At 46.5% G+C, this 22,802-nt stretch overlaps 1 protein-coding gene across 3 annotated transcripts in view; it reads right to left on the reverse strand.

Annotated features, from left to right (window-relative positions):
• The window catches only part of BACE2 (beta-secretase 2), a 96,923-nt gene that overhangs the window by 28,339 nt on the left and 45,782 nt on the right, over positions 1 to 22,802 (reverse strand). For all 3 annotated transcript variants that reach the window (XM_032276834.1, XM_032276833.1, XM_032276835.1), the window contains exons 2-5: positions 15,128 to 15,216; positions 5,523 to 5,739; positions 1,854 to 1,982; positions 312 to 446 (exon numbers count right to left, since the gene is read on the reverse strand). In XM_032276834.1, the coding sequence (XP_032132725.1) occupies positions 312 to 446; positions 1,854 to 1,982; positions 5,523 to 5,739; positions 15,128 to 15,216 (570 nt within the window). The remainder of the gene's footprint in view (positions 1 to 311; positions 447 to 1,853; positions 1,983 to 5,522; positions 5,740 to 15,127; positions 15,217 to 22,802) is intronic.

A 22,802-nucleotide genomic window follows, 5' to 3' on the forward strand; every position in this document is an offset into this window, starting at 1 on the left:
AAATCTGCTTATTTCAACCTTTTAAACTGAGCTCAGGGACCATCAGTCCAAGATGAATGACTGGTGAAAGGTGTAGCTCAGAGAGTCCTCTTCACTCACCATTTAACGCTAATTTTGCCCTATAAAGATGAGTGGTTAGGAGGATGCAATATTTGGGAGGGAAAACAATTCATTGATTAAAACTCACTGTACAGCAAGGACCTGAATCTTTTGATGTAATGTACCTTCTCCCGTCATATACAGGTTGCAGCTGTCTATTAAATGATCCAGGCATACACAGAAAGACACAACAGAGACTATAGCATGAATACCTCTCTGCAGTCCAGATTAAGGCTTTGGCCTCCAATTTCCAATTTCAGAATTTCTATCTGGTAGTACCACTCCTCCTTAATAGGGGTATACCAGATGTCTCCTTTATACAAACTTGGCTCAATTCCACCCAGGACCTGGGACAGAAAATATTTACAGGTATAAGAGAAAAAATACACAGACGTGTCAACGGGTTATACAGAGAAGCACACACTTGTAAAGTGAAACTTCACTGCATCAGAGCTTCTACTTTGTGGTGATGTCATGAAACAAATATAAATGCTTAAAAAATAAACAAGGAGCCAGGTGTGGTGACTCACGCCGGTAATCCCAAACTTTGGGAGGCTGAAATGGGCGGATCATGAAGTCAGGAGTTCACAAACACCCTGGCTAGCATAGCGAAACCCCATCTCTACTAAAAATACAAAAGTTAGCCAGGCATGGTGGTGCGTGCCTGTAGTCCCAGCTATGCAGGAGGCTGAGACAGGAGAATCACTTGAACCCAGGAGGCAGAGGTTGCAGTGAGTCGAGGTCACACCACTGTACTCCAGCCTTGGTGACAGAGCAAGACTCCATCCCAAAAAATAAAATAGAATAAAATAAAATAAACAAGGAATGTTATGGGCTCATGTCTGCAAAGGTCAGATGATATTATGCCCTAGTCTAAACAAGATGCTTTAGTGATTTCTCTTATCCAAAGAAAGTACATACATGTTCAGCTTTACAATAGTGACATTTTCCTTCAAAGAAATGCAATAAAACAGTTAACCACACTGACTGACAATTATTTAATTCCTCAGAGGTCAGAGAACAGAAAAACAAGAGCTTCCCTGATCAAAGCTTCATTTTGCAAAATTGTAAAACATTTCCTCACACGCCCTAGCTACCCTCTTCCCAGAAATGGCAACAAATGAAAATAGCTGAGGATCAGGGCAGAGCCCGCCTCTCACGGTCAGACAGCAAAGGGGCTGGTACCCCCTTCTAGTGCATTCTTCCTGTCCCCTACGGCTTTCGACGTCTGGGGGCAGGGCCCTGGAGGGAATCTCAGGCTCCAGCATTTCCGTAGTGCTGACGGCCTTGGTTCTGTTTCAATAGCAAACGCTTTTGCTGTGGTGCGTGTGTGTGTTGAGAGGGAGTGAGAAAGGGTCTACAAGGCCTTCTATTTCCGTGCCAGCTTTATGAACTCTCCTTTGTCCCCCTACCCACAGTCGGGCCCACTCACCACATCCCAACCCCCACTGATTCTCACTTGCTCTTCCCCCACCCACAGAAAGCAGTGCCCTTCCAAGGGCAGTAAAGAAAAGCTTTAATGGAATTTGGAGAACGATGAGAATCATCCTTCCAGATGGCAGGGTGACATCAAGGATTGCCTAATTTTAGCCATTTTTAAAAAGATTTACAAAAAGGATGATTAAAGTTTTACAGTACCTACGCACACCTACGTGCCCAATATTTATATTTCTGCTCAGGTGTTTAATAAAACAGAAAAAAAACAGCCCATCAATCTGTGATTTTTCGCCCCTTTAAGACTAAAAGATACCCACAAGACTACCTCCGTTGGTCCCAGATCCAGCAACGGGCAAGCCGGCTCCACACATCTGCATGGAGAAAACATTGGGGATGTTTGCTTGTGTCACCAGGGAGTCAAAGAAGGTCTCCAGAGAACTTGATGGCTGCGGGAGGGTGACAAAGAAGGACACCTGCTTAGAACATACATCATGGACACAGGTGACCCAGTGTAGACGCCATGCACCACAGACAACATTCCTGGTGTTTACATTTAATTTTTTCATGATTCCACAATAAACCAGCTTGTGATCAGGTCTAGGAATTCAGAAAGCCCCAACAGAGCTTCCCACTGGTTGGTGTTTTTCCTTCGGGTACGGCTCTGTTGTACAAATAAGATCGTATTTCTGGAAAGCATTCGACGCAGTCACATCTATCATCATGACTGCCTTGTGAGGGGGCGTGAGAAGCCGTGAAAGTGGGTTACCGTGGCAGGTGGTGGATCCTAATCTTAGACACTTCAGAGTAAGGAGAGAAGAGTTTCTCTAGGAGCTGCCATGGCCGCAGACATTTGTGTTCTCCTGTTAGCTGCAGCTGTCCACCAAACGAGAGATGACCGACTCGGGAGAACAGTATCCCCCGGACCCCAGAGCCTGGGGCGAGGCTTAGCTCTGCCTGATGAACTCTGGTGGGAAGGCATCAGGAAAGGCACAAAAATATAGTCTGGAAGCATGAAAGGCCTCTTATCCCCAGAGGCCAGATTTCAGAAGCCCTCACGTGCTCTGTGTCTCTCTCACGTCCAGCAAGACATGCCGAGAATGTCCTCATTCCTCCAGAGACACTCAAAGGGAAGAGGGAAGGTCTGCGAACAGCTGTGAGGTGGGGGTGCGGTGGGGGTGTGCTGGGGGTGCCGGTGGTCATGGAGGAAGTCAGTGACAGACTTGAGTTTAGATTTTGACAAGTGGGAGACACTGGAGTTGGTGACCCTGAGTTGTTACTTTTTGATAAAAACTGAACTATAGTAGCACAGATGCTACGGGCACCCTTGGGTACCCACGGTCATTCACAGGAATTATTTACTATCTGTGAGAACTAAGACTGTGATTGCAGAGGGAGCGAGAGGAGAACTCCACTAGGTAAGGGATGCAAATCTTCCCATTGGTTTAGTCCATTTGTGTTTGACCTCTTACTTCTTTCATCTCCGCTTCTGCAGAATTCCGAGGCAGAATCCAGCACAATCTCCATATGCATTCTCTGTCAAAACCCTTGTGAGCGTGTGGGTCAACCAGTGAGACAAAAATCCCCTCCTGGGACAATGGGACGGGCCTGGGGGTGGCCTGGCTGCTGTTCTGCCCACCTTCTCAAGAAGCAGTTAAAGCAAAGCAAACACGGGCGGAAGACTGGCTGTGCCACTTGCCGGCTGAGTGACTTGTTCCTTTGCTTCCTCCCCTGTGAAATGGGGAGAACAGCAGCCTCCTGGAGCCGCTCTGGGGCTTCAATGGGCTGATACCTCTAAAGTGCTTGCAAGGGTACCTGGCACACAATGAAGGAGCTACAATCTTTCCATCAAGTCCTTCTTCACCAGGGTTATGCCTCGGGATCCCTCTAGGAACTTAAAAGCATCCAGGTGCCCCAAACCAACCCCAAGAGAAGCAGATTCAGCAGGAGTGGGGCCCAGGCAGCTGCAGTGTCAGAAGCCTCGTGGATATTCCTGACACAGCCTTGACAGGAAGCCCCTGGAATGGATGAGGGGCCACCACTCAATCTGACCACTGCAGAGCGCTCAGCCCCCCTGTCTCAGAGGCCCCTGTGCAGTCCGCCCAGCCCGCCTGCAGGCCCTGTTCCCAGCCACATTCTGCTTCCTCCAAGTCCTACTGCTCTCTCCTCAAACCCTGGACATGGGAAGCCAATTGTCAGTAATCTTGGAATTACACAAATGAAAAGATAAAATGTCACATGGAGAGTCAGGAGGTCTGAGCAAACCCAGAAGAAGTCTGTTCTCACAGAAGCTTTACATGGTATTAATCACAGGCAATTTAGGTTTATCGTCTTTGGAACAACTCACATAAAACCAGTCATACGTCTTTCGTTTCCAAACCGTCACACACAGATAAAACATTTTGAAAATGTATTTAGGAATGCAGGTTTTCGCCCATCTGCATTTCCCTATGATACAGAGGACAAAAGGGATCCTGAGCCAGCCTTGGCTCTGCAGACTAAGAAGGACACCCACAGCTCCATGTTCTGACTTCAAAGGCACAACAACTTGTTGACCCTCAATCTCCACATCTTGAAAATGGGCAAATACGGGCAGGCATGGTGGCTCATGCTGTAATCCCCCAGTGCTTTGAGAGGCTGAGGTGAATGGATCACTTGAGCCCAGGAATTTGAGACCAGCCTGGTTAACATGGTGAAACCCCATCTCTACCAGAAATACAAGAATCAGCCAGGCATGCTGGTGTGCGCCTGTGGTCCCAGCTACTCGGGAAGCTGAGACGTGAGAATTGCTTGAACCCGGGAGGTGGAGGTTGCAGTGAGCCAAGACTGGCCTCTGCACTCCAGCCTGGGTGACAGAGCAAGAATCTGTCTCAAAAAAATAAAAAAGTTTTAAAAAAAAGGAAAAAAAAAAAAATGGGGAGAATCCCACCTTCCAAAATACGCCTCACAGGGGAGTCATGAGCACTGAGTGACTGATATCTCATATCTTCTCAGCCTTGAGCCTAATAGGCTCTCTGCAACTCGGGGGCCAAGGGCTGTAAATTCCTCTTGCCCTCCCCACCTCACCCCATCTGCTCATAAACTGGAGCTGCAACAGATGCTCCTCCAGGATGGAAAGATTATCCTCATGGGACAGTGGGGGGCTGTTGCTCCAGCAATCACTTCTGTTTCCTTCTACATGTGGCTCTGGCTCTAAGCCTACAGCTGAGCAAGGTGAGGCCAGGCGTGGTGCCCAGGTACAGGCACATGTAAACCCGTGTGGACTCCAGGAGCCCAGCACACGCCCCTGGTATCCACTCCCACCTGCTCTGGCGATGCCTCCGGGTGGAAATTCCCCTGCCTGCCTCCCTCCTCCTGCACACCAGACTTTATTTCCTTTGGGTTGGCCCCAAGTACAAATATTTGGGGAACATCCAATTCTGTCTTTCCGCATTTGGGGAGGCTCCAGTGATGGTGAGAGCCGGGCTCCACAATTCCTCCGTGGCTCACCACCCCTGGGAAGGGCTGGCTATCCCCAGAGCATGCTTGCAGGCCTCCCAGATTCCCATGCTGGGTGTCTCCTCTGACGTGTCCCCTGAAGTGGCAGGAAAACAGGCTGAGTCCCGGGCTGGGGAGAGCACCAACCCCGGCCTGTGTTCCAGGGCTGCCCTCAGGCTCCATCTTCATGCAAACGTATAAATTTAATAAGTGTTTTCTCTTAATTCTACCTTAATAAAAACTCCTAAATACACACCATAAGGCACATGACTCAAATTCTGTTCACATTTTAAACTAGAAAACGAAAATAAAAACAAAAATAGTTAATGCGATTAGTCTCTCTTACAGGAAGGTTCCAAGAATCATGCTGTTTATCTTCAATTTAAAAAACACTTAGAAATATAATTGTGTGAATACTAGTCTGTTTCCGCCATGTGGCTCTCCCTTTAATGATTGGTTTTCAGAATCTCATCTTACTATTTGGTTTTCTTAAATCCATGGATTAGCCTTACCTTAGCTAGTGTGGCATAAGCTAGGCCGAGTATTCCATTCCATTTAATCCCAGGTAAAAAGAAATTCTCTGATTCAAAAATAGTGGCAATATTGACAAGGAAAGAACTATTGAAGCCTTTGGGGATGGTGACTAGGTCCTCCCCAACAAAGCCCGTCCAGCTGCCCTGCGTGTACTTCACAGTGACGTCAAAGCCTTTGGAGCGGTATGTGCTGGACCTGGAGAAAGAAAGGAAAGGCCCATTGTATTATCTCATGTATCCATGTTCCCTCAACCACGAAGATAAGGTTGCCATGTTCGAGGCAGCTGTCCTAACCACAGAAAGTCCAGCGTAAGCCTGTAAGCCATTCTTCATGATTAACAGCATCGATGTTGACAAAGTGATAGTTTCCACCAAAAACATAATCACTAATGTTTTAGTAACTGTTTTCCATGCCAAGTGGAAGGGAAGCACTGTTGTAAACACGTGGCTCTTGAGTGTAATTCTCCCCTATACCCAAGTCAATCCCTGTAAGTCAGGTACTTTGCTTAACCACTGTAGCCTCTGAAGGACACTGCCCAATCTGGACACCTGCCTGGTCCTCCTGGTCCTCAGCTTTGCAGAGCTGCTGGGCTGCTGCTCAGTGACACCAACAGGTGCCAGCACCCCAGAAGGAGTCTCCACCAGCCTGGGCCAGCAGCGGCTGGGGTTCAGGTTCACACATACAACTCCTGTGACAAATAATGACCAAGCCCTACTCGCTGAAGCCCAGGTCCTTGATGTCACAGGTCCTTCTCAAGGTTCTCCCCCAATGCCCCGAAGCTGATTATACTCACACCAAAATATGGGCAGTGACGCCAATGGCATGCCACAACATGAATCACTGTGATATGACCCAGAGCCTGACACTCACGTGGCCCTGAAGGTAAGAGCTACTGACGCAGGATGACATTCACAAGATCGGAGGAAAATTCTGCCCCCTCAGTTTATGCTGCAGTGAGGAGAGAGAATGCATGCGGGAATGGTGGTTGCAGGGAACAAAGCAGATAAGAGGACCGCAAGTGACCTGCGGCTGAGAGAACTCTTGGCTCTGACCATGTCTGCATGAGACCTGAACGCAGGCAGCGAGACATGGGGCTCTCTGGGGGCAGAGCATCGTGGAGAGAGGGCAGCAGGCATCAAGGCCCTGGGGTGTCCCACTCTGCAAGGTCATTCCTACGTCCATTTAGGTTTGAAAACTGCTGGAATATAGAAGGGAACCTAAGAAACATCTCTAGGGAAATGTGTGGGAACTCAAACCACGCTCCTCCTAAGAAAATGATCATGATCCTAAGCTAAACACCAGGCCACCCAGTAGATCATGCTAAGGTGTTCCTGCTTGCCTACAGGTTCATTCCACTCTGTTTTAATAGTAAGTCTGCAAACATTAACACGTTAATGTCTTTGTTGTGGGATCACATGAACTAGTGCGGTCTTGCTTAAGGTCAGTAAAGAAGTTAAGCTCAGAGATGACATGATCATTTATTTATTTATTCATTTATTTATTATTTCTATTAGAGATAAGGTCTTGCTCTGTCATCCAGGCTGGAGTACAGTGGCACAATCATGGCTCACTGTAGCCTTGAACTCCTGGGTTCAGGAGATTCTCTCACCTCTGCCTACTAAGTAGCTGGGACTATAGGTGCACACCATCAAGCCCAGTTAATAGTTTTCTTCTTTTTTCCTTTTCTTTTCTTTTCTTTTTTTTTTTTTTTTTTTTGGAGAGACAGGGTCTCATTATATTGCCCAAGCTAGTCTCCACCTGTTGGGCTAAAGTGATTCTCCTGCTTTAGCCTCCCAAAGTGCTGGAATTACAGGAATAAGCCACCATATCCGGCCTTTTATTCATTAATTCATTCTTGGTATATCTCATAAGCATTAAAAATGTTAACTATCTTTCATTCAGTAACTGCACTTCTGAGAATCTGACCCTAAGGAGATACCCAGGAAGCAGACAGAGGTTCATCTGCCAAGAGAGTTATGATTTTTTTTTAATTGTACTTTAGGTTCTGGGGTACATGTGCAGATCATACTATGTTGAATAGCTTAAAAATCCTGAATTATTCAGTCCATCTGGACAATTTGGGTTCACTCCTTAAGTTCAGAAATATACTGAGGCTAATTATCTTGAAATGCTTAGAAAATAAGGTCTAGTACAGAGGCTGGCAAGTTTTTTCTGTAAAGAAAAAAATTACAGATGTTTTAAGGACTATAGCTAAGCATCATCAAGCCTAGCTAATATTTTTCTTTCTTTCTTTCTGTCTCTTTTTTTTTTTTTTAAACATAGGATCTCTGTTATAACTACTCAGATCTCAACTGTAACGTGGAAGCAGCCACCGACTGTAAATAAACTTGTGTGGCTGTGTTCTGGTAAAACTTTACTGACAGCAACAGGCAGCAGGTCAAATTTGGCTCATGGGCTAGTGTTTGCCAACTCCTGGTGTATTAGTCTGTTTTCACACTGCTGATAAAGGCATACCCAAGACTCGGTAATTTATAAAGAAAATTAAGTTTAATGGGCTCACAGTTCCACGTGGCTGGGGAGGCCTTACAATCATGGTAGAAGGTGAAAGTCATGTCTTACATGGTGGCAGGGAAGACAGAAATGAGAGCCAAGTGAAAGGGGTTTCCTCTTATAAAACCATCAGATCTCATGAAACATTCACTGCCACAAGAACGGCATGGGGAAAACTACCCCCTTGATTCAATTATCTCCTACTGGGTCCCTCCCACAATAGGTGGGAATTATGGGAGCTACAATTCAAGATGAGATTTGGGTGGGGACACAGCCAAACTGTACCACCTGGTCTGGGAGAGTAATTGCTTTGTTGTTGTTGTTGTTGTTGAGACAGAGTCTTGCTCTGTCACTTAGGCTGGAGTGCGATGGTGTAATCTCAGCTTACTGCAACCTCCGGCTCCTGGGTTCAAGTGATTCTCCTGCCTCAGCCTCCCTAATAGCTGGGATTACAGACGTATGCCACCATGCCCAGCTAATTTTTGTATTTTTAGTAGAGACTGGGTTTTACCATGTTGGCCAGGCTGGTCTTGAACTCCTGACCTCACATGATCTGCCTGCTTCAGCCTCCCAAAGTGGTGGGATTACAGGCATGCACCACCCTGCCCGGCTCTGGTAGAGTCATTTATATCTTTCCCCAACAGTCTAAAGTGCTATGACTTTCTTTTGAAAGTTTAGTGTTACTCTGTCCAGGCTGTACAAAACTCCATAGAATTTGTTCTGTTAGCAAGAACCCGAAACAACCTGCATATCTATTTAGCATGTCTTCTCTAGCTTCCTACCCAGGTTGCTGGTTCCTTACAGACGGAGCACTCTGGATATTTTGGTGTCATTTCCAGAGAGACAAGAGGCAGCTGGAGTTATACTGACTGGGTTCAAATATGAGTTCAATCCTTCATTAGCTGTGTGACCCAGGGCCAAGTTATTTACTCTCTGTATGCCTCAGTTTTCTCAACTAAAAAATGATAATATAATGTCATCCCTCGAGAAGTTAGTTATGCAGATTAAAAGCGTTAATACTGTAACGCATGTAGAACAAAACCTTGGAACACAGCAGACATGCACAAAATAGCTGCTATTGTAATTATCTCATCGCTTACTACCTTCTTAAAGCCTATGAGTTATTATTAGAAAATTCAAGTCTGTTAGGCCATGTTTCCATTGCTATAAAGGAATACCCAAGACTGAATAATCCATCAAGAAAAGAGGTATGATTTTGGCTCATGGTTCTGCAGGCTGTGCAAGAAGCATGGTGCTGGCATCTGCTTCTGTTGAGGTCTCAGGAAGCTCCCACTCAAGGTGGGAGGTGAAGGGATACACAGTACATTACATGGAGAGAGCTGGGACAAGAGAGCAAGGAGGAGGTGCCCAGCTCCTTTAAACAACCAGCTCTCATGTGAACTAACAGAGCAAGAAGTCACTCATTGCCTTGGTGAGGGCAACAAGCCATTCATGATCTAAACACCTCCCCCAAGGCCCCATGGTCCACACTGGGAATCACATTTCAACATAAGATTTGGAGAGGACACACATCCAAAGCATATCATCAGGATGTATTCTTTTTTCTGGAAAATTCTCCTATAGAGCTATTTTTACTCAATTGCTCTGCACAATAATTAAATACATGGAGTGAGAACCCTGGATGGGCTTCTCCTTGGCAATGTCCAGTCCAGGCGCTCAGAAACCACAATCAATCAGGGACGTGGGTAGCCAGGAAAAAGCCCATTCACAGTAATAAAAATACTTTGAACCAAATTCAGAAGATGTTCTGCCTCTGATAGAAGTGCTCAGGGAATGGAGGATTAAAAAGTGAAATCAATTGCACTGAGGGGAAAAGAGCCGCAGAACGTTTTATTATTTCAAAAGAATTCTGTTATTTGCAGAGAACATGAAAAGAGAAGGTGGATGTGCAGAATTCTAGAGTTCAATCCTTAGGTCAGGTCTGGTTCTCCTAAGCCACTTGACCCAGGGAATGCTGAGTCTCCTAAAGAACTCTGCTCAGGATTTCCCTGGGGCTCTCAGGGTCTGGAATCAACCAGTGGGGCTTATCGTCCTGGCTCAGGTGACCAGATGTGACCCTGGAAGTCACCAGACTTGAATGCATGAGACCCCTGAGGCTCAGGATAAGCTAAGCCGGCCCAACCTGGTGATTCATCAACGTCCTCAATAATGTTAAATGCTCACAGGCTTCAAAACGGCAAATCTTCTTCTAGCAGGCAAATGATAGGTAGGCTTGAGAAATGATCTCAATAATCAGGCAAAAAAATCTTTCCTCATTGAATGCAAAGCCATTTGACCTGTATCCAGTTTAGCCTCCTTAAAAAAAGCCATCAGGTAATTCTTTAATTCCCTAATTCCACTTACAAGCATTAGTTGAGGAAGATAAATTGGATTTCTTGCTCTGTGAGTTTCACCCCAGATACAGTACAGAAGTGAGGAGATATTTTAATGGAAATATGCTTAATTTTCTGAATAGATTCATGGAGGGTCAAGGGATGGGTGTACTGGATCTCTCATCAGGCCAAATAGCAGGAGGTGAGATTTTATTGGCTAAAAAAGATGTACATTTAAAAAATGCATGATTTTTTCTTTTCTTCCCCCCCCCCCCTTTTTTTTTTTCTTGCTCTATAGTAACTCACTGGAACATTCACCACCATGAAAAGATGGATTCTGATCAAGATGAGCTCACAAATGACTAATGGTAGCCTGACATCTCATTCCATAAATCAAAGAGATCTTGTCAAAGAACCCCACGCCAAATCTCCAATTACTGTAACATGTTTCAGGAAGCATTAGACCTGAATATCCAAAGACTGAGGACGTGAATCAGAGGCGGACAAACCCAACCAGAACCTTATTATAACTAGGAGAGATCAGAAGCACAAGCAAATACAGACACATCACAGGGCAGAGAGCTGCAGCTCAGAAAAGAAACCTTTGTCAAAAACGGAGAAGGCAAAAGGATGGTCTCTTGGTTCCCATGAAATACAATGGTTGAAAGTATAACTTAGGCCAACTCTAAAGTTAGGTAGAAGCATTAGACAAATTAACTAAACATAATTGACATTGAAAGAAAATATTCATATCTTTCCACAAAAAAGCATATCAAAAATACTAAAGCATGTTAACAAGCAGATACAAGGAAACAAGATTAGTGTAAATTTAAGAAAGTATTTAACTTGTAAAGCTAGCATGGTAGCAGGGACGCAGCCAAAGGAATAGAACTTGCCTCAAACTCAGAAGTGGGATGTACCACATCTGATTCAGCCAAAAGGAAACCGTGCAGTTCTGTGGAAGAATAGTCTCTTGAAAAGAAAGGCGGTACCAGGTTAGGCTCCCAAAAGGTGAGTGATGTGTTGTATGTAATAAGTCAGCCACTGCAGTACTTGCAAATAAGGAAGTAGGCCGAATTTGAATGGTGGAAGTGGCAACAGGGTGAAACGAACCATTGAGGGGCTTTCCCTAGACATCGCCGTGTTCTGTTTCTTATCTTTTTATTTACCCACAAAAGGAGAAACAGATCAGGACCTTGAGTGGTCAGAATGGTGGCAAGGAATCCTGAATTATCTTGTGAGATTAGCAGGAGGGAAGGCTTCATCATCAAAGGAGTTCTGGATGATCCCAGGAGTTTTCATGTGAATCAAATGCATATGGACTAGAGAAGCCCAAAGTATGGAAAACAGGAACCATCTCCACTAATACGAACCTGGTGATGGGCACAAAATCCGCTTGAATAAACCAAACAGGGCTAGCAGGTGAGTGAGAGAGATGTGCCCCACGGTGTTCCGAAAAGAGAACCACAGCTCAACCAAACACTGAACACAGCTGAAGGCAGCTGAGAAAAATGCTGGGTTGTTTACAGTTGATGAAATATTGCACATAGTCTTGATAATGCGGGCTATTATTTACCCTTGAATGTTTCCACAACTGCATCTGCATAGCAAAAGGATGTGTGGATTGAGAAGCTTACTTTGACCTTCATGGACTCTGGCTATGGGTGGCTGCAACAGAACTGCCACTCACCTGCCAGGAAAAAAGCGGCCATCCACAGGGCTTGACTGGCATGGTTCACTTTAAACCTGGAAAGTAACGATCCACATCACCCAGCTGGATTTTACTGTGCTTTACTGTTTCTAGTGTATCTTGCATCTACAGATATGAGAGAAAAACCTATTCCAAGGGGAAAAGAACTGCTAACTGAAAAATGCAAGCTCCACGTGTGTTTGTTCTGTCCCCATGCGCTGAGCCCCAGTGCTGGGAAATGTGGAAAAGGTACAATACAGACTAGAGCTCTGCAGGGAAAACAACACAGGGCTGGGACCATCGAGGGCCTTCAAATAAGCGGTTATTTTTCAGTAGCGAAGGCCCTGTCCCCTAGGGGAAGTTTTGGAAACTCTAGGAGTGTGTCTGATACGCGTGCTGGTTATCCCGGAGTGTGAAGGGTGGTCGTGCAAAATGAAGATTTGCTCCCATCCCACATCACTTTCCAAAGTCGCTCTGGGCATCGGCATGGGTAAAATCTACTGGATCAGTAGCACAGAATGCACCTTCCATTCACATGTGCACAAAACCTTTTCTACAAAGGTTTAGTATACATCGTGTATTTGCTGCTGTGAAAGTCCAGGGAAGCTGATTGTTTTTTTGTTTGTTTTTCTTGGAACTTTCCTAAGATTCTTTTCCATTTTGGAAAATCACATCAGCCACTGACATAGTTTGGATATCTGTCCCCACCACTTCTCATGTTGAAATCTGATCCCCAGTATAGGAAGTGGGGCCTGGTGGAAAATGTCCAGGTGGGGGGGTCAGATCTCTCAAGAATGGCTTGGTGCCTTGCCCATGGTGATGACTGAGGTCTCGCTCTGTTAGTCCCAGGGAGGGCTGATGATTGTTAAAAAAGAGCCTGGCACCTCCTTCCCCTACGTTTGCTTCCTCTCTCCCATGTGATCTCTGCACACTGGCTCTGCATCCCCTTCCGCCATGACTGGAAGCAGCCTGAGGTCCTGGCGCCATGCTACAGGCTTAAGGTACAGACTGCAGAACCTTGAGCCAAATGAAACTATTTTCTTTATAAATTACCCAGCCTTGAGTATTCTTTTATAGCTGTACAACAGACTAAGACAGCAAACTGAGCTGCTCGGGGTGTGTGAGTTTACGTCAGCCTGCCTGGATCAGTCTACACTGGGCGTGACGGTGATGTCAACTCACCTCCAGCATGCCCCCACTGCACGGTCTCCTCCTAGCACCGTGGAGCCAGGGTGTTCATGTACTGAAGTACTGATTACCCGGTTATACATTACTTCCCTTCTATTCCCCTCATATTCCGTCAGGGCATTTGGAGCTATGTATGTAGATAAGTCATATGACCTTTGCAGTCACTTCAGGGAACGACAAAGCACTTGTTATAAGAAGCAGGTGTTGGCTGAAGGTTTGGGAGCTGCTGGTCTCAAAGCTTAAACTTGGGCAAGCCCCTGTCTCCCTGACCTCCTGTGCTGGAGGAATAAAAATGAGAGGTTTGGACCAACTCAAAGTCCAGTTCCATCATGAAGCGGTTCAGAGTGGATGGTTGGAGGTGAGGGCTGTTTGGGGACTGAGGACTTGGATGAACCACAGATCTGAGTGGGAAGAGGCTGCATTAGCCGTCGTAAACCAAGCCTCTGCTGCACACACAGAGAAACACCACCACTACTTCTACACATCTTTGTGGTTATAGCAACAGCTGGGCACATAGTGATCATACAGTGACCAGGTGTTGTACCCGGGAATATCAATGAAGAAAGCTTACCAGTACAGGAAGTCATAAACCAAGCTATAGGTTCCTGGAGGGAGGGGCCAGTCGTATTTTTCTGAAGCTTCATATAGCGCTGGCCACCACAGCCCTCTCCACAGTAGGCAGCTGCAGCCATACGTGCAGGAGACCACGTCATTTATGGCACCAAAGCAGAGCCCAGGATGCGACAGAGGCAGAACAGATATGCAGGGTTTCCTCTATGCTTTCTTTCCTACACGGCAAGTCACCTTGCTTTATCAAATTGCCTGGCATTTTCAGAAGACTCCAGCTATTCTTTCCCTCTCCTTTTGTCCCCAACTAAAGCTGGCCTTTATTCCCTGGAACAAAACACTGAGGATAAGGAAAGTGAGAAAGGGAAGTCAGGAAAAGAATTTACATTAGGGAAACCCAATGTGGCAGTTCTGAGCCTGGAGACGGTTTGTGACACCGGCACGTCAGCTGCCCTGTGCTGTCTGCTGAGTTTAGGTTTCAGGATTGCAAAAATATTTGTGATGTCAAAATGTACACGGTGTCAGAGCACCTTCCAGTTCACAGAAGGGCTGACTCTAGACCCCATGGGCTCCTGCAGAGCTGAAGGCTGCCGCAGGCCACCGGGGTCCTCCCACAACCCCAGCCAGGGCTGCTCTGAAGCCTGCATGGGCAGGGCTTGTTCTATTCCAGAGACCTCCACCTGGCTCCACTTGTTTTTTCTGAACTCCACCCCATTGCTCATGTGCAGTCCCAGTCTTGGGCCTTAATACTTTGTACTCACAAAACTCACTCTTCCAAATGAGTGTTGCGAGCCAACCCACAGAAATGGTTTCCATGAACCACAGTTTAAGCCCTACTGAAGTATGCGAAGGTGGGTTTCCATGTGTCCCTTCAGCTGTGGAAGCAGCCCCACGCCCTTGCCCAGAGTGGCCGCACCGATCCCCAAGACCTCCTCCTGCTCCAGGCCACCTCCACTGCGGAACCAAAGCTGCTGCAACAAACACCGACGGGCCACACCTCCCTGCAACGGGATAGCTCTAGAAGTTGTGTCTGACTTGGATTTCTCTAAAATGAATCTCATGTAAGTACATGAAAGCTATTAGGAGACTCCTGCTGTGGATTTGTGGATGGAATGAACATGCATGTATGCACACACACAGTCACATGTGTGTACACACACATGTACATATGCATACATATCGGCATCCCCTTAAAATGAAACAGCTTTCTGGCTGTTGCGGTCTGCCGCGTTTTGAAGCATGCTGATCATGCAGTGCCCCGGCCCAGCACACCAGCCAAGGGGTCAGCACTTACCTCTCCGTGTCAAAGTACGTTTCTATGTAGGAGTGTGGGGCTCCCGCCACGGCAAAGTTGCTGCTTCCAGTGTCAACGAGAATCTGTAGCTTTTATGTTTTAAGGAGAGAAAAAAAAAATTGAAAGTATCAGGTTATTTTAATAAGGCAATGTTCTTGAATAGTTTTTTTAAAACTGAATACCAAGAATAATGCAGCACTTGGAAAAAAAAAAAAGTACACTGATCAGGGGAATACAAAAAGCAATGATAAAATTGAAATCTGAACAAGGTCCATGAAGAAGTTTGCCGGGTGAGGGGGAGGTGCTGGGAATGGTGCTATCTCAGATACACACTGAGCCTTAAAAGAGAATGGATTCTGGTGGCCATACCACTGAATGCGCCTGATCTCGTCTGTTCTCGAGAATGGATACTGTTAAATAGCCGGGTTGCCTTTTCAGGCCATCGGTGCTTGAAACCAAGGCTGAGCTCTTTCTCATCTCTGGGCTTTCAGCCAGGTTAGCCCTTCACTGGGCTCAGCCTTCTCTTGCTTTTCCAAATCTGGCCTGGAAACCCTGATCCAGCGTGGCCTCCCCTCCCCAGGATGCCTCCCAGTCTCCTGGCAGGGGGTGCCCCCTTACCTCCCTGCACAGCACCTGGGAACACCTGCCATCACCATCATTTTTTAGGCTATTCGAGATATAATTTGCGTATAATAAAAATGCAAGACCTTAAACGTTCGCCTGGTGAGTTTTGGCACGGTATGTCCCACACCAAGATACAGAAACCTCTCTTCACCTCAAAAGGTCCCTCTATGCTGCTTTCCCTTCTGGTCCCCAGAAGCAGCCCCTTTCTGGCTTTTGTGACCACGGACTGGTTTCATCAGTTCTCGAACATTCTATAAACATAACGATGTAGGTTTTTGTGAGTTTGTTTTTCTGGCATGGCTTCTGATGTGCAGCTTGTCTTTGAGACGCCCTCATGTAGTGCCCTTTGTTTCTCGTCACTGTGGGAAAGTACTCCTCTGCAGGAACACACCGTGATTTGCCTCTGCTTCTTCTGACGGGCCCTTGGGTTGTGTCCAGTTTAAGGCTACTGTGAATAAGACAGCTATGGACATACTGTATAGGTCTTTTTGCAGGCATATATTTTCATTTCTCTTGAGTTAATACCTAAAAGTGAAACGTTCTGGATCACAGGCTAGATACATTTTTAACTTTTTAAAGAAACCTGCTGAACAGATCTGCAATGTGGATCCACCGAGTTATATTCCCGTGAGCAATGGATCCATGGGCCACTTGGTTTATTTGCTCCATATCTTGCCCCAGATTTGGTGTTGCTGGTCTTTTTAATGTGAACCATGATAACGGGTGTGGAATGGTATCTCACTGTGGTTTTAATCTGCAGTCCCCTAGGGAACCAACGTCACTGGGCTGTTGCCCTGTACCCCATTATTTCACCTTCCCCAGTAAACGCCGTCTCAGGGCAGGTGTGTATGTCACTCATCATTTTATGTCTAGCATTTAGCCCAAGTCCAGACATGTGCCCAGTTGTTTATAGAATAAACATATCTTTTAGAAATAAAAACAGACCACTTAGATACAGCCCAAAAGGTTGAAAATCGAGTTTAAAAACCTATAGTCTAAAGAAATCAAAACAGGCAAGTGTTTGCCTAGGATTATCTTATCAACAGTCATGCTGTTGCTTCTGCCAAGGACCTAAGGTTTGCTGGGTCCAGCGTTTGCCTCTGAGCTGACCCATCAGTAGGATCTGACTCAGTCTTGCTCCCTCCTCCTGGAAACGTTCTTCGCTTTGGATCCTGGGGCCACGTGCATTCCTGATTTCCTCCTTCTCTGACACTTCACTTTAGTCTCACTGCTGGGTGCTTCTCATCTCCCTGACCTGCTGACGTTTCCGGGAGATCAGCTCAGGAATCACTTCTGGGATCCATCTACACTCACACCGTCGGTGTTCCCACTGAGTCTCTAGGCTTTGAGCACCTTCTGCATGCTGACGACCCCCAAGTTTACATCTTAGCCCAGGCCCGCCCATGTATCCCGGGCTCTACCTATCCAACACCTCCCCCTGGCTGGCTAGTAGTCATCTTTTATGGGTTGAGATGTGTTTTCCAAAAACAGATGCTGAAGTCTTAACCCCTGTACCTGTGTGCCCTTATTTGGAAAAAAAGGTTTTTACAGTCAATCAAGTGAATATAAGACCTGCAGGCTGAGCTCTAATCCAGTATCACAGGCATCCTTCGGGGCAGAGGAAAAGGCGTGGAAATCAGAAACACAGTGGGGTGCCAAGTGGCCGCAGAGACAGGAATCAGAGTGATGGAGCCACAAGAATGCCAAGGACTGATGACCATGGCCAGGGGCTGGAAGGGGAAGGGATGGCTCCACCTGGAATCTCAGAGGATACACGGCCCCTTCAACACCTTCGTTTCAGACTTCCTGCCTCTAGAACTGTGAGAGAATACATTCCTGGGTTTTGTTTTGAGACAGTGTCTCACTCTGTCGCCCAGGCTGGAGTGCGCTGGCACAATCACAGCTCACTGCAGCCTCAAACTCCTGGGCTCCAGAGATCCTCCCACCTCAACCAAGCAGCTGGGACCACAGGCTTGCACCACCAAGCCTGGCTAATTTATTTTTATTTTAGTAGAGATGGGTCTCACTGTGGTGCCCAGGCTAGTCTTGAACTCCTGGGCTCAAGCGATCCTCTCTCCTTGGCGACAGAGTGAGACACTGTCTCAAAACAAAACCCAGGAATGTATTCTTTCACAGTTCTAGAGGCAGGAAGTCTGAAACGAAGGTGTTGAAGGGGCCGTGCATCCTCTGAGATTCCAGGTGGAGCCATCCCTTCCCCTTCCAGCCCCTGGCCATGGTCATCAGTCCTTGGCATTCTTGTGGCTCCATCACTCTGATTCCTGTCTCTGCGGCCACTTGGCACCCCACTGTGTTTCTGATTTCCACGCCTTTTCCTCTGCCCCGAAGGATGCCTGTGATACTGGATTAGAGCTCAGCCTGCAGGTCTTATATTCACTTGATTGACTGTAAAAACCTCTACTAAAACTACAAAAAATTAGCTGGGCATGGTGGCACGTGCCTGTAATCCCAGCTACTCAGGAGGCTGAGGCAGGAGAATTGCCTGAACCGAGGAGACGGAGGTTGCGGTGAGCCGAGATCGCGCCATTGCACTCCAGCCTGGGTAACAAGAGCGAAACTCCGTCTCAAAAAAAAAAAAAAAAAAGAAACTTCCAAACTGTCTTCCAAAGCAGCAATACTGGCCAGGCACGATTGCTCACGCCTGTAAACCCAGCACTTTGGAAGGCCAAAGTGGGCAGATAACCTGAGGTCAGGAGCTTAAGACCAGCCTGATCAACATGGTAAAACCCCATCTCTACTGAAAATACAAAATTAGCTGGACCTGGGGCATGAGGCTGTAGTCCTAGCTACTTGGAAGGCTGAGGCACAAGAATCGCTTGAACCCAGGAGGCGGAGGTTGCAATGAGCTGAGATTGCATCACTGCTCTCCAGCCAGAGCAAGACTCCATCTCAAAAAGAAAAACAAACAAACAAGCAATGTAGCTATACCATTTTGCATTCCCACCATCAATGAATGGGAGTTCTGTTGCTCCACATCTTCCCCAGCATTTGGCGTTGTCTATTCTGGATTTTGGCCACTCTAATAGGCGTGCAGTGGTGTCTCGGTCAGCCACTGCACCCAGCCCATTCCTGCTGTTTTAAGCCCTCCGTTTGTGGTACTCGGTTACAGCAGGTCCAGGAAACGTCTTGAGGTGGGACATCATCTCAGTCCTGGAATGTCCTGAACTGAACTCCGGCTGCACCCAGCCCTGCTCTTCCGATGGACTTGGCCATCCCAGTCCATGGCAGCTCCATCAGGTCAGGCCAGGCCACGCCGGAGGTGATCCTTAAGGCTTCATTCCCCTCATGCCCCACACCCAGCCACCAGGAGTCCCAGGGCCTCTGCCTTCAGGTTCTGGTCCACACCTACCCACACCTCACCTCCTCCATGGAGACTGGCGGGGGAGTTCCACACCACTGTCTTCCCTCCTTGTCCTCACTCGTGTCCCTGCTTCCTTCCTCCAACTACTTCCAGCCAGCAGCCACCACAGTCCTGTGACAGTTAAGTCAGAGGGAGTCAACCCTCCACCTCCCACAGCTCTCATGTCACCCAGAGTAACAGACAAAGTCCTCAAAATGCCTGCTGAGTCATTTGCCATGCCCTGAACTTGCTCCTCTCAGCCACGCCGACTGCCAGGACACTCCGTGAATACCCTAGATATGCCCTGGAGGCAGGGCCTCCCCCCTGGACACCTTGCTGGGGTGGGGGCTCCTCCCCAGGATACCCAGATCCACGTGGCATGATTCTTCGTTCCTTCAAGGCTTCGTTCAACGCCACCTTCTCCACGAAGCTGACCACGGCCAGCCCTGTGGGAGAACTGCCGCTCTGCTGGCCTGTGCATCCCCTTCCCTTGCCCCCATAACACCACACCTCTCAGCACCGCGGTGGGCTGGACACTGCTGTAAGCACTTCCCATATCCATTAGCTTATTTTAACCTCACAACAGCACCCCAAGGGCTGCACAGTCACCACTCCATGTCACAGAGGGAGAAACTGAGGTGCAGAGGGGCTGACCTGCCCAACTACACAAGGGTAAGTGGCAGAGCTGAGGCTGGAACCCAAAGCCAGGCTCGAGCGCATTCTTGTCACCAGCCCAGCCAGTCTGGGCCCGGTGCAGGATCATACTATCCTCGGGGTCCCGACAGCTCCTGCTGCCTCCACCCCACCAGATGAAGGCTCCCTCCAGGAGGGATTTTTGCTGTTTGCTGCTCTGTCCACCACACATACCTAGAACAGGGCCAGGCACACAGTAGGCACTCACACATGTGTTGCAATAAACAACAAAACTAAATCAAAGACACTCATTTTGCTCTTGGTACAAAGATAACAGATTCCAAAAAAAAAAAAAAAAAAACCAGCGGGAATAATGCAGTCTGTGCATATAAACCTGGCATGTGTAGGCTCTACACACACAGTTTTCAAGCTGTTGGCAAAAACAAAGTCAGGTTCTCACTCCCCTAATCTACTAGGTGCCATGTTCCTTCCCCCACAGGAGGCCGTGGAAATAGTGGAGTGAAATGAACGACGGAGCGACATCCTGGGCATCTGCCAGGTGCAGTGTTACAACATGTGACGTCCCTGTTTCCTCAGAGGAAAATCTACTTTGTGACTTTAGATAATTCCTTCCTACGACTGACGATCACGTTTACAAAAACTGTGTAGGAATGGTAGAGAGACAGATTTGGGACAAAGGTTTGAAGTGAATCTAAAACAATGGCAAAGGCACTCTACTTTTTTTTTTAACATACTTTTTTGAGGTGGGGGTCTCACTATGTTGCCCAGACTGGTCTTGAACTCCTGACCTCAAGTGATCCACCCACCTCGGCCTCCCAAAGTACTGGGATTGCAGGCATGAGCCACCACATCTAGCCAGCAAAGGCACTCTAAATAAAGAGACTATAAATGCCACTTTAAACATCTTAGTTTTAGTAAATGAATTTTCTATTCTTAATTTCTATTTACAAACACACAGCTCCTAGAAAATGCGTAAGATCTTGCTCCTTTACAGAGGTGTTTGGGTTGATTTCAGATAGAATATAATCTCACATATATATAAATATATTTCCATATGTATGATATATAATAATTTATTATCTGGTTCTTCATCCACATATTAGATGCTCAAAAGCCCCAAGTTTCAAAGCCACAATTTGGATTAGATTTAATCCTAACTTCTCATAAACGTACAAAGGGGCATGAAAGATTGTGAAATACATATTTGGTTTCATCCTCATTTCCTGGCATACAACTACTAAAATCTCTGGAATCTCCACAGTGATGTGCTTTTGTTTGCTGTGAGTTGACTGATGGCTGGCAGTCCCCAGGTAGCTTTGGGATGGGGGCTGGTCACCAGAAAGAGGATTAGAGGGTTGAGACTTTCAGTTCCACCCACAACCTTGGGGAGTGGGCAGGAGATGAAGGTTAAGCTGATCACCAATGACCAATGGCTTAATCAATCATGTCTTCATAATGAAGTTTCCAAAAAAACCCAAAAGAACAGGCTGCATTAAATTTCCAGACAGCTGAGGTTCCTGGAGGGTGGCATGTACAGAGAGGGCATGGAAATTCTGTACCCATCCCCCTACACCTCACCCTACACATTCTTTCATCTGTAGCCTCTGTGATGTCCTTTATAAACCAGTGTACGTGTTATCCTGAGTTCTGTGAGCGAATCTAGCAAATTAATCAAACCAAGGATAGGATCCTAGAAATCTCCATTTGTAGCCAATCATGGAACAGAAGCACAGGCAATGACCCGGGGCTTGTGACTGGCATGGAAATTGGGGGCAGTCTTGGGGTACTGAGCCCTCACTCTGTGGGGTCCTGAGCCATCCCAAGGTAGACAGTGTCGGAACTGAACTAAATTAGAGGACTCGCAGCTGGTGTCCATCACAGAACTGATTTACTGCTCGTTGGTGGGGAGAAATCCCCACACATTTGGTCCCAGAGTCTTCTGTGGTGGGAGAGCAAAGGGAAAACAGTGTGTGGTTTTTCTGCTTAGACACCAAACAAATCTGCATTTACATGGATTTTATAGGAGAGAAATTGTTGGAGGCTGAGTAATTCTTGTATGTATCAGAGTCGGTAACAGGTCAAAGTAAGTGAAGGAGACCCGTCTCTAGGTCAGTCTGGCTGAACCAGATATTCCTGAAGGGCAGGGCTCTCCCTGGTTCTGCTCATAAATCCTAAACACTTAATCATCAGTAACTCACTGCAACATGACTCGAAGAGGAGGCAGGCAAATCAGAATCTCCACACCATTTTTTAAACATTTCCCCCAACTTGAATTATTTTAAGAGATGAATTTATTGATTTACATCCAATTATACACATTTTTCCTCATCCTATCTCTTCTTATGTTACACTGTTTGCTATCACGTATCTTTTATTCTTTTCATCTTTACTATATAGATTTCTTGTGTTTCGTAATTTTTCTGGTGATCTGCAAGCTTTATATCTATTTTTAAATTATTGTAGTCATTTTCTTTATAACTTTATGTGATATCTCTTAACCTTTTCTCTTGATTTGGCAACTTGGAATGGTATTTGTGGGATCCCTACTCTACACACTTCTAAAAATCAAGACGTTTGGAACAGACAGGGTGTGTCCTAGGGTGGGGAGAGAAGGGAAGAAGTGCTGGATTATAACATTATTTTTACTTTTATGATATGCTTTTTGGTAATTTTACATAACGCATGGACATCTTTCTTTTTTACCTACCTGCCAATATTTTTTATCTGTTGTCTATTAGAATTTCCTTCCATGAAGGAAGGTAAGGTAGTGAATGCACCTAAATCGCCAGGAATCACAGTCACACCAACCTCTCAACAGGTTACACTGCTGCTTTTATATTTTCAAAATTTGTTTCTGATAGCGGTATTTCCCACAGTTGCTTAGTCACTCTATAAGGAAAGAGGTTCAGTCCTTTCTACCAGTCCCTCAGTCCCTGGCTTTACCCAGCTCTCTCCAATGGGTAGGTTTTGTTCAGCCTCCCATGGGCCCCACCCCAAGATGGGCACCATCTTCTCCAAATGCCTTCATGTTTGAGCACA

The sequence above is a fragment of the Sapajus apella genome, unplaced genomic scaffold (genome assembly GCF_009761245.1).
Source record: "Sapajus apella isolate SASKATOON/1434 unplaced genomic scaffold, GSC_monkey_1.0 scaffold8, whole genome shotgun sequence".
In the NCBI taxonomy this organism is placed as follows: Eukaryota; Metazoa; Chordata; class Mammalia; order Primates; family Cebidae; genus Sapajus; species Sapajus apella.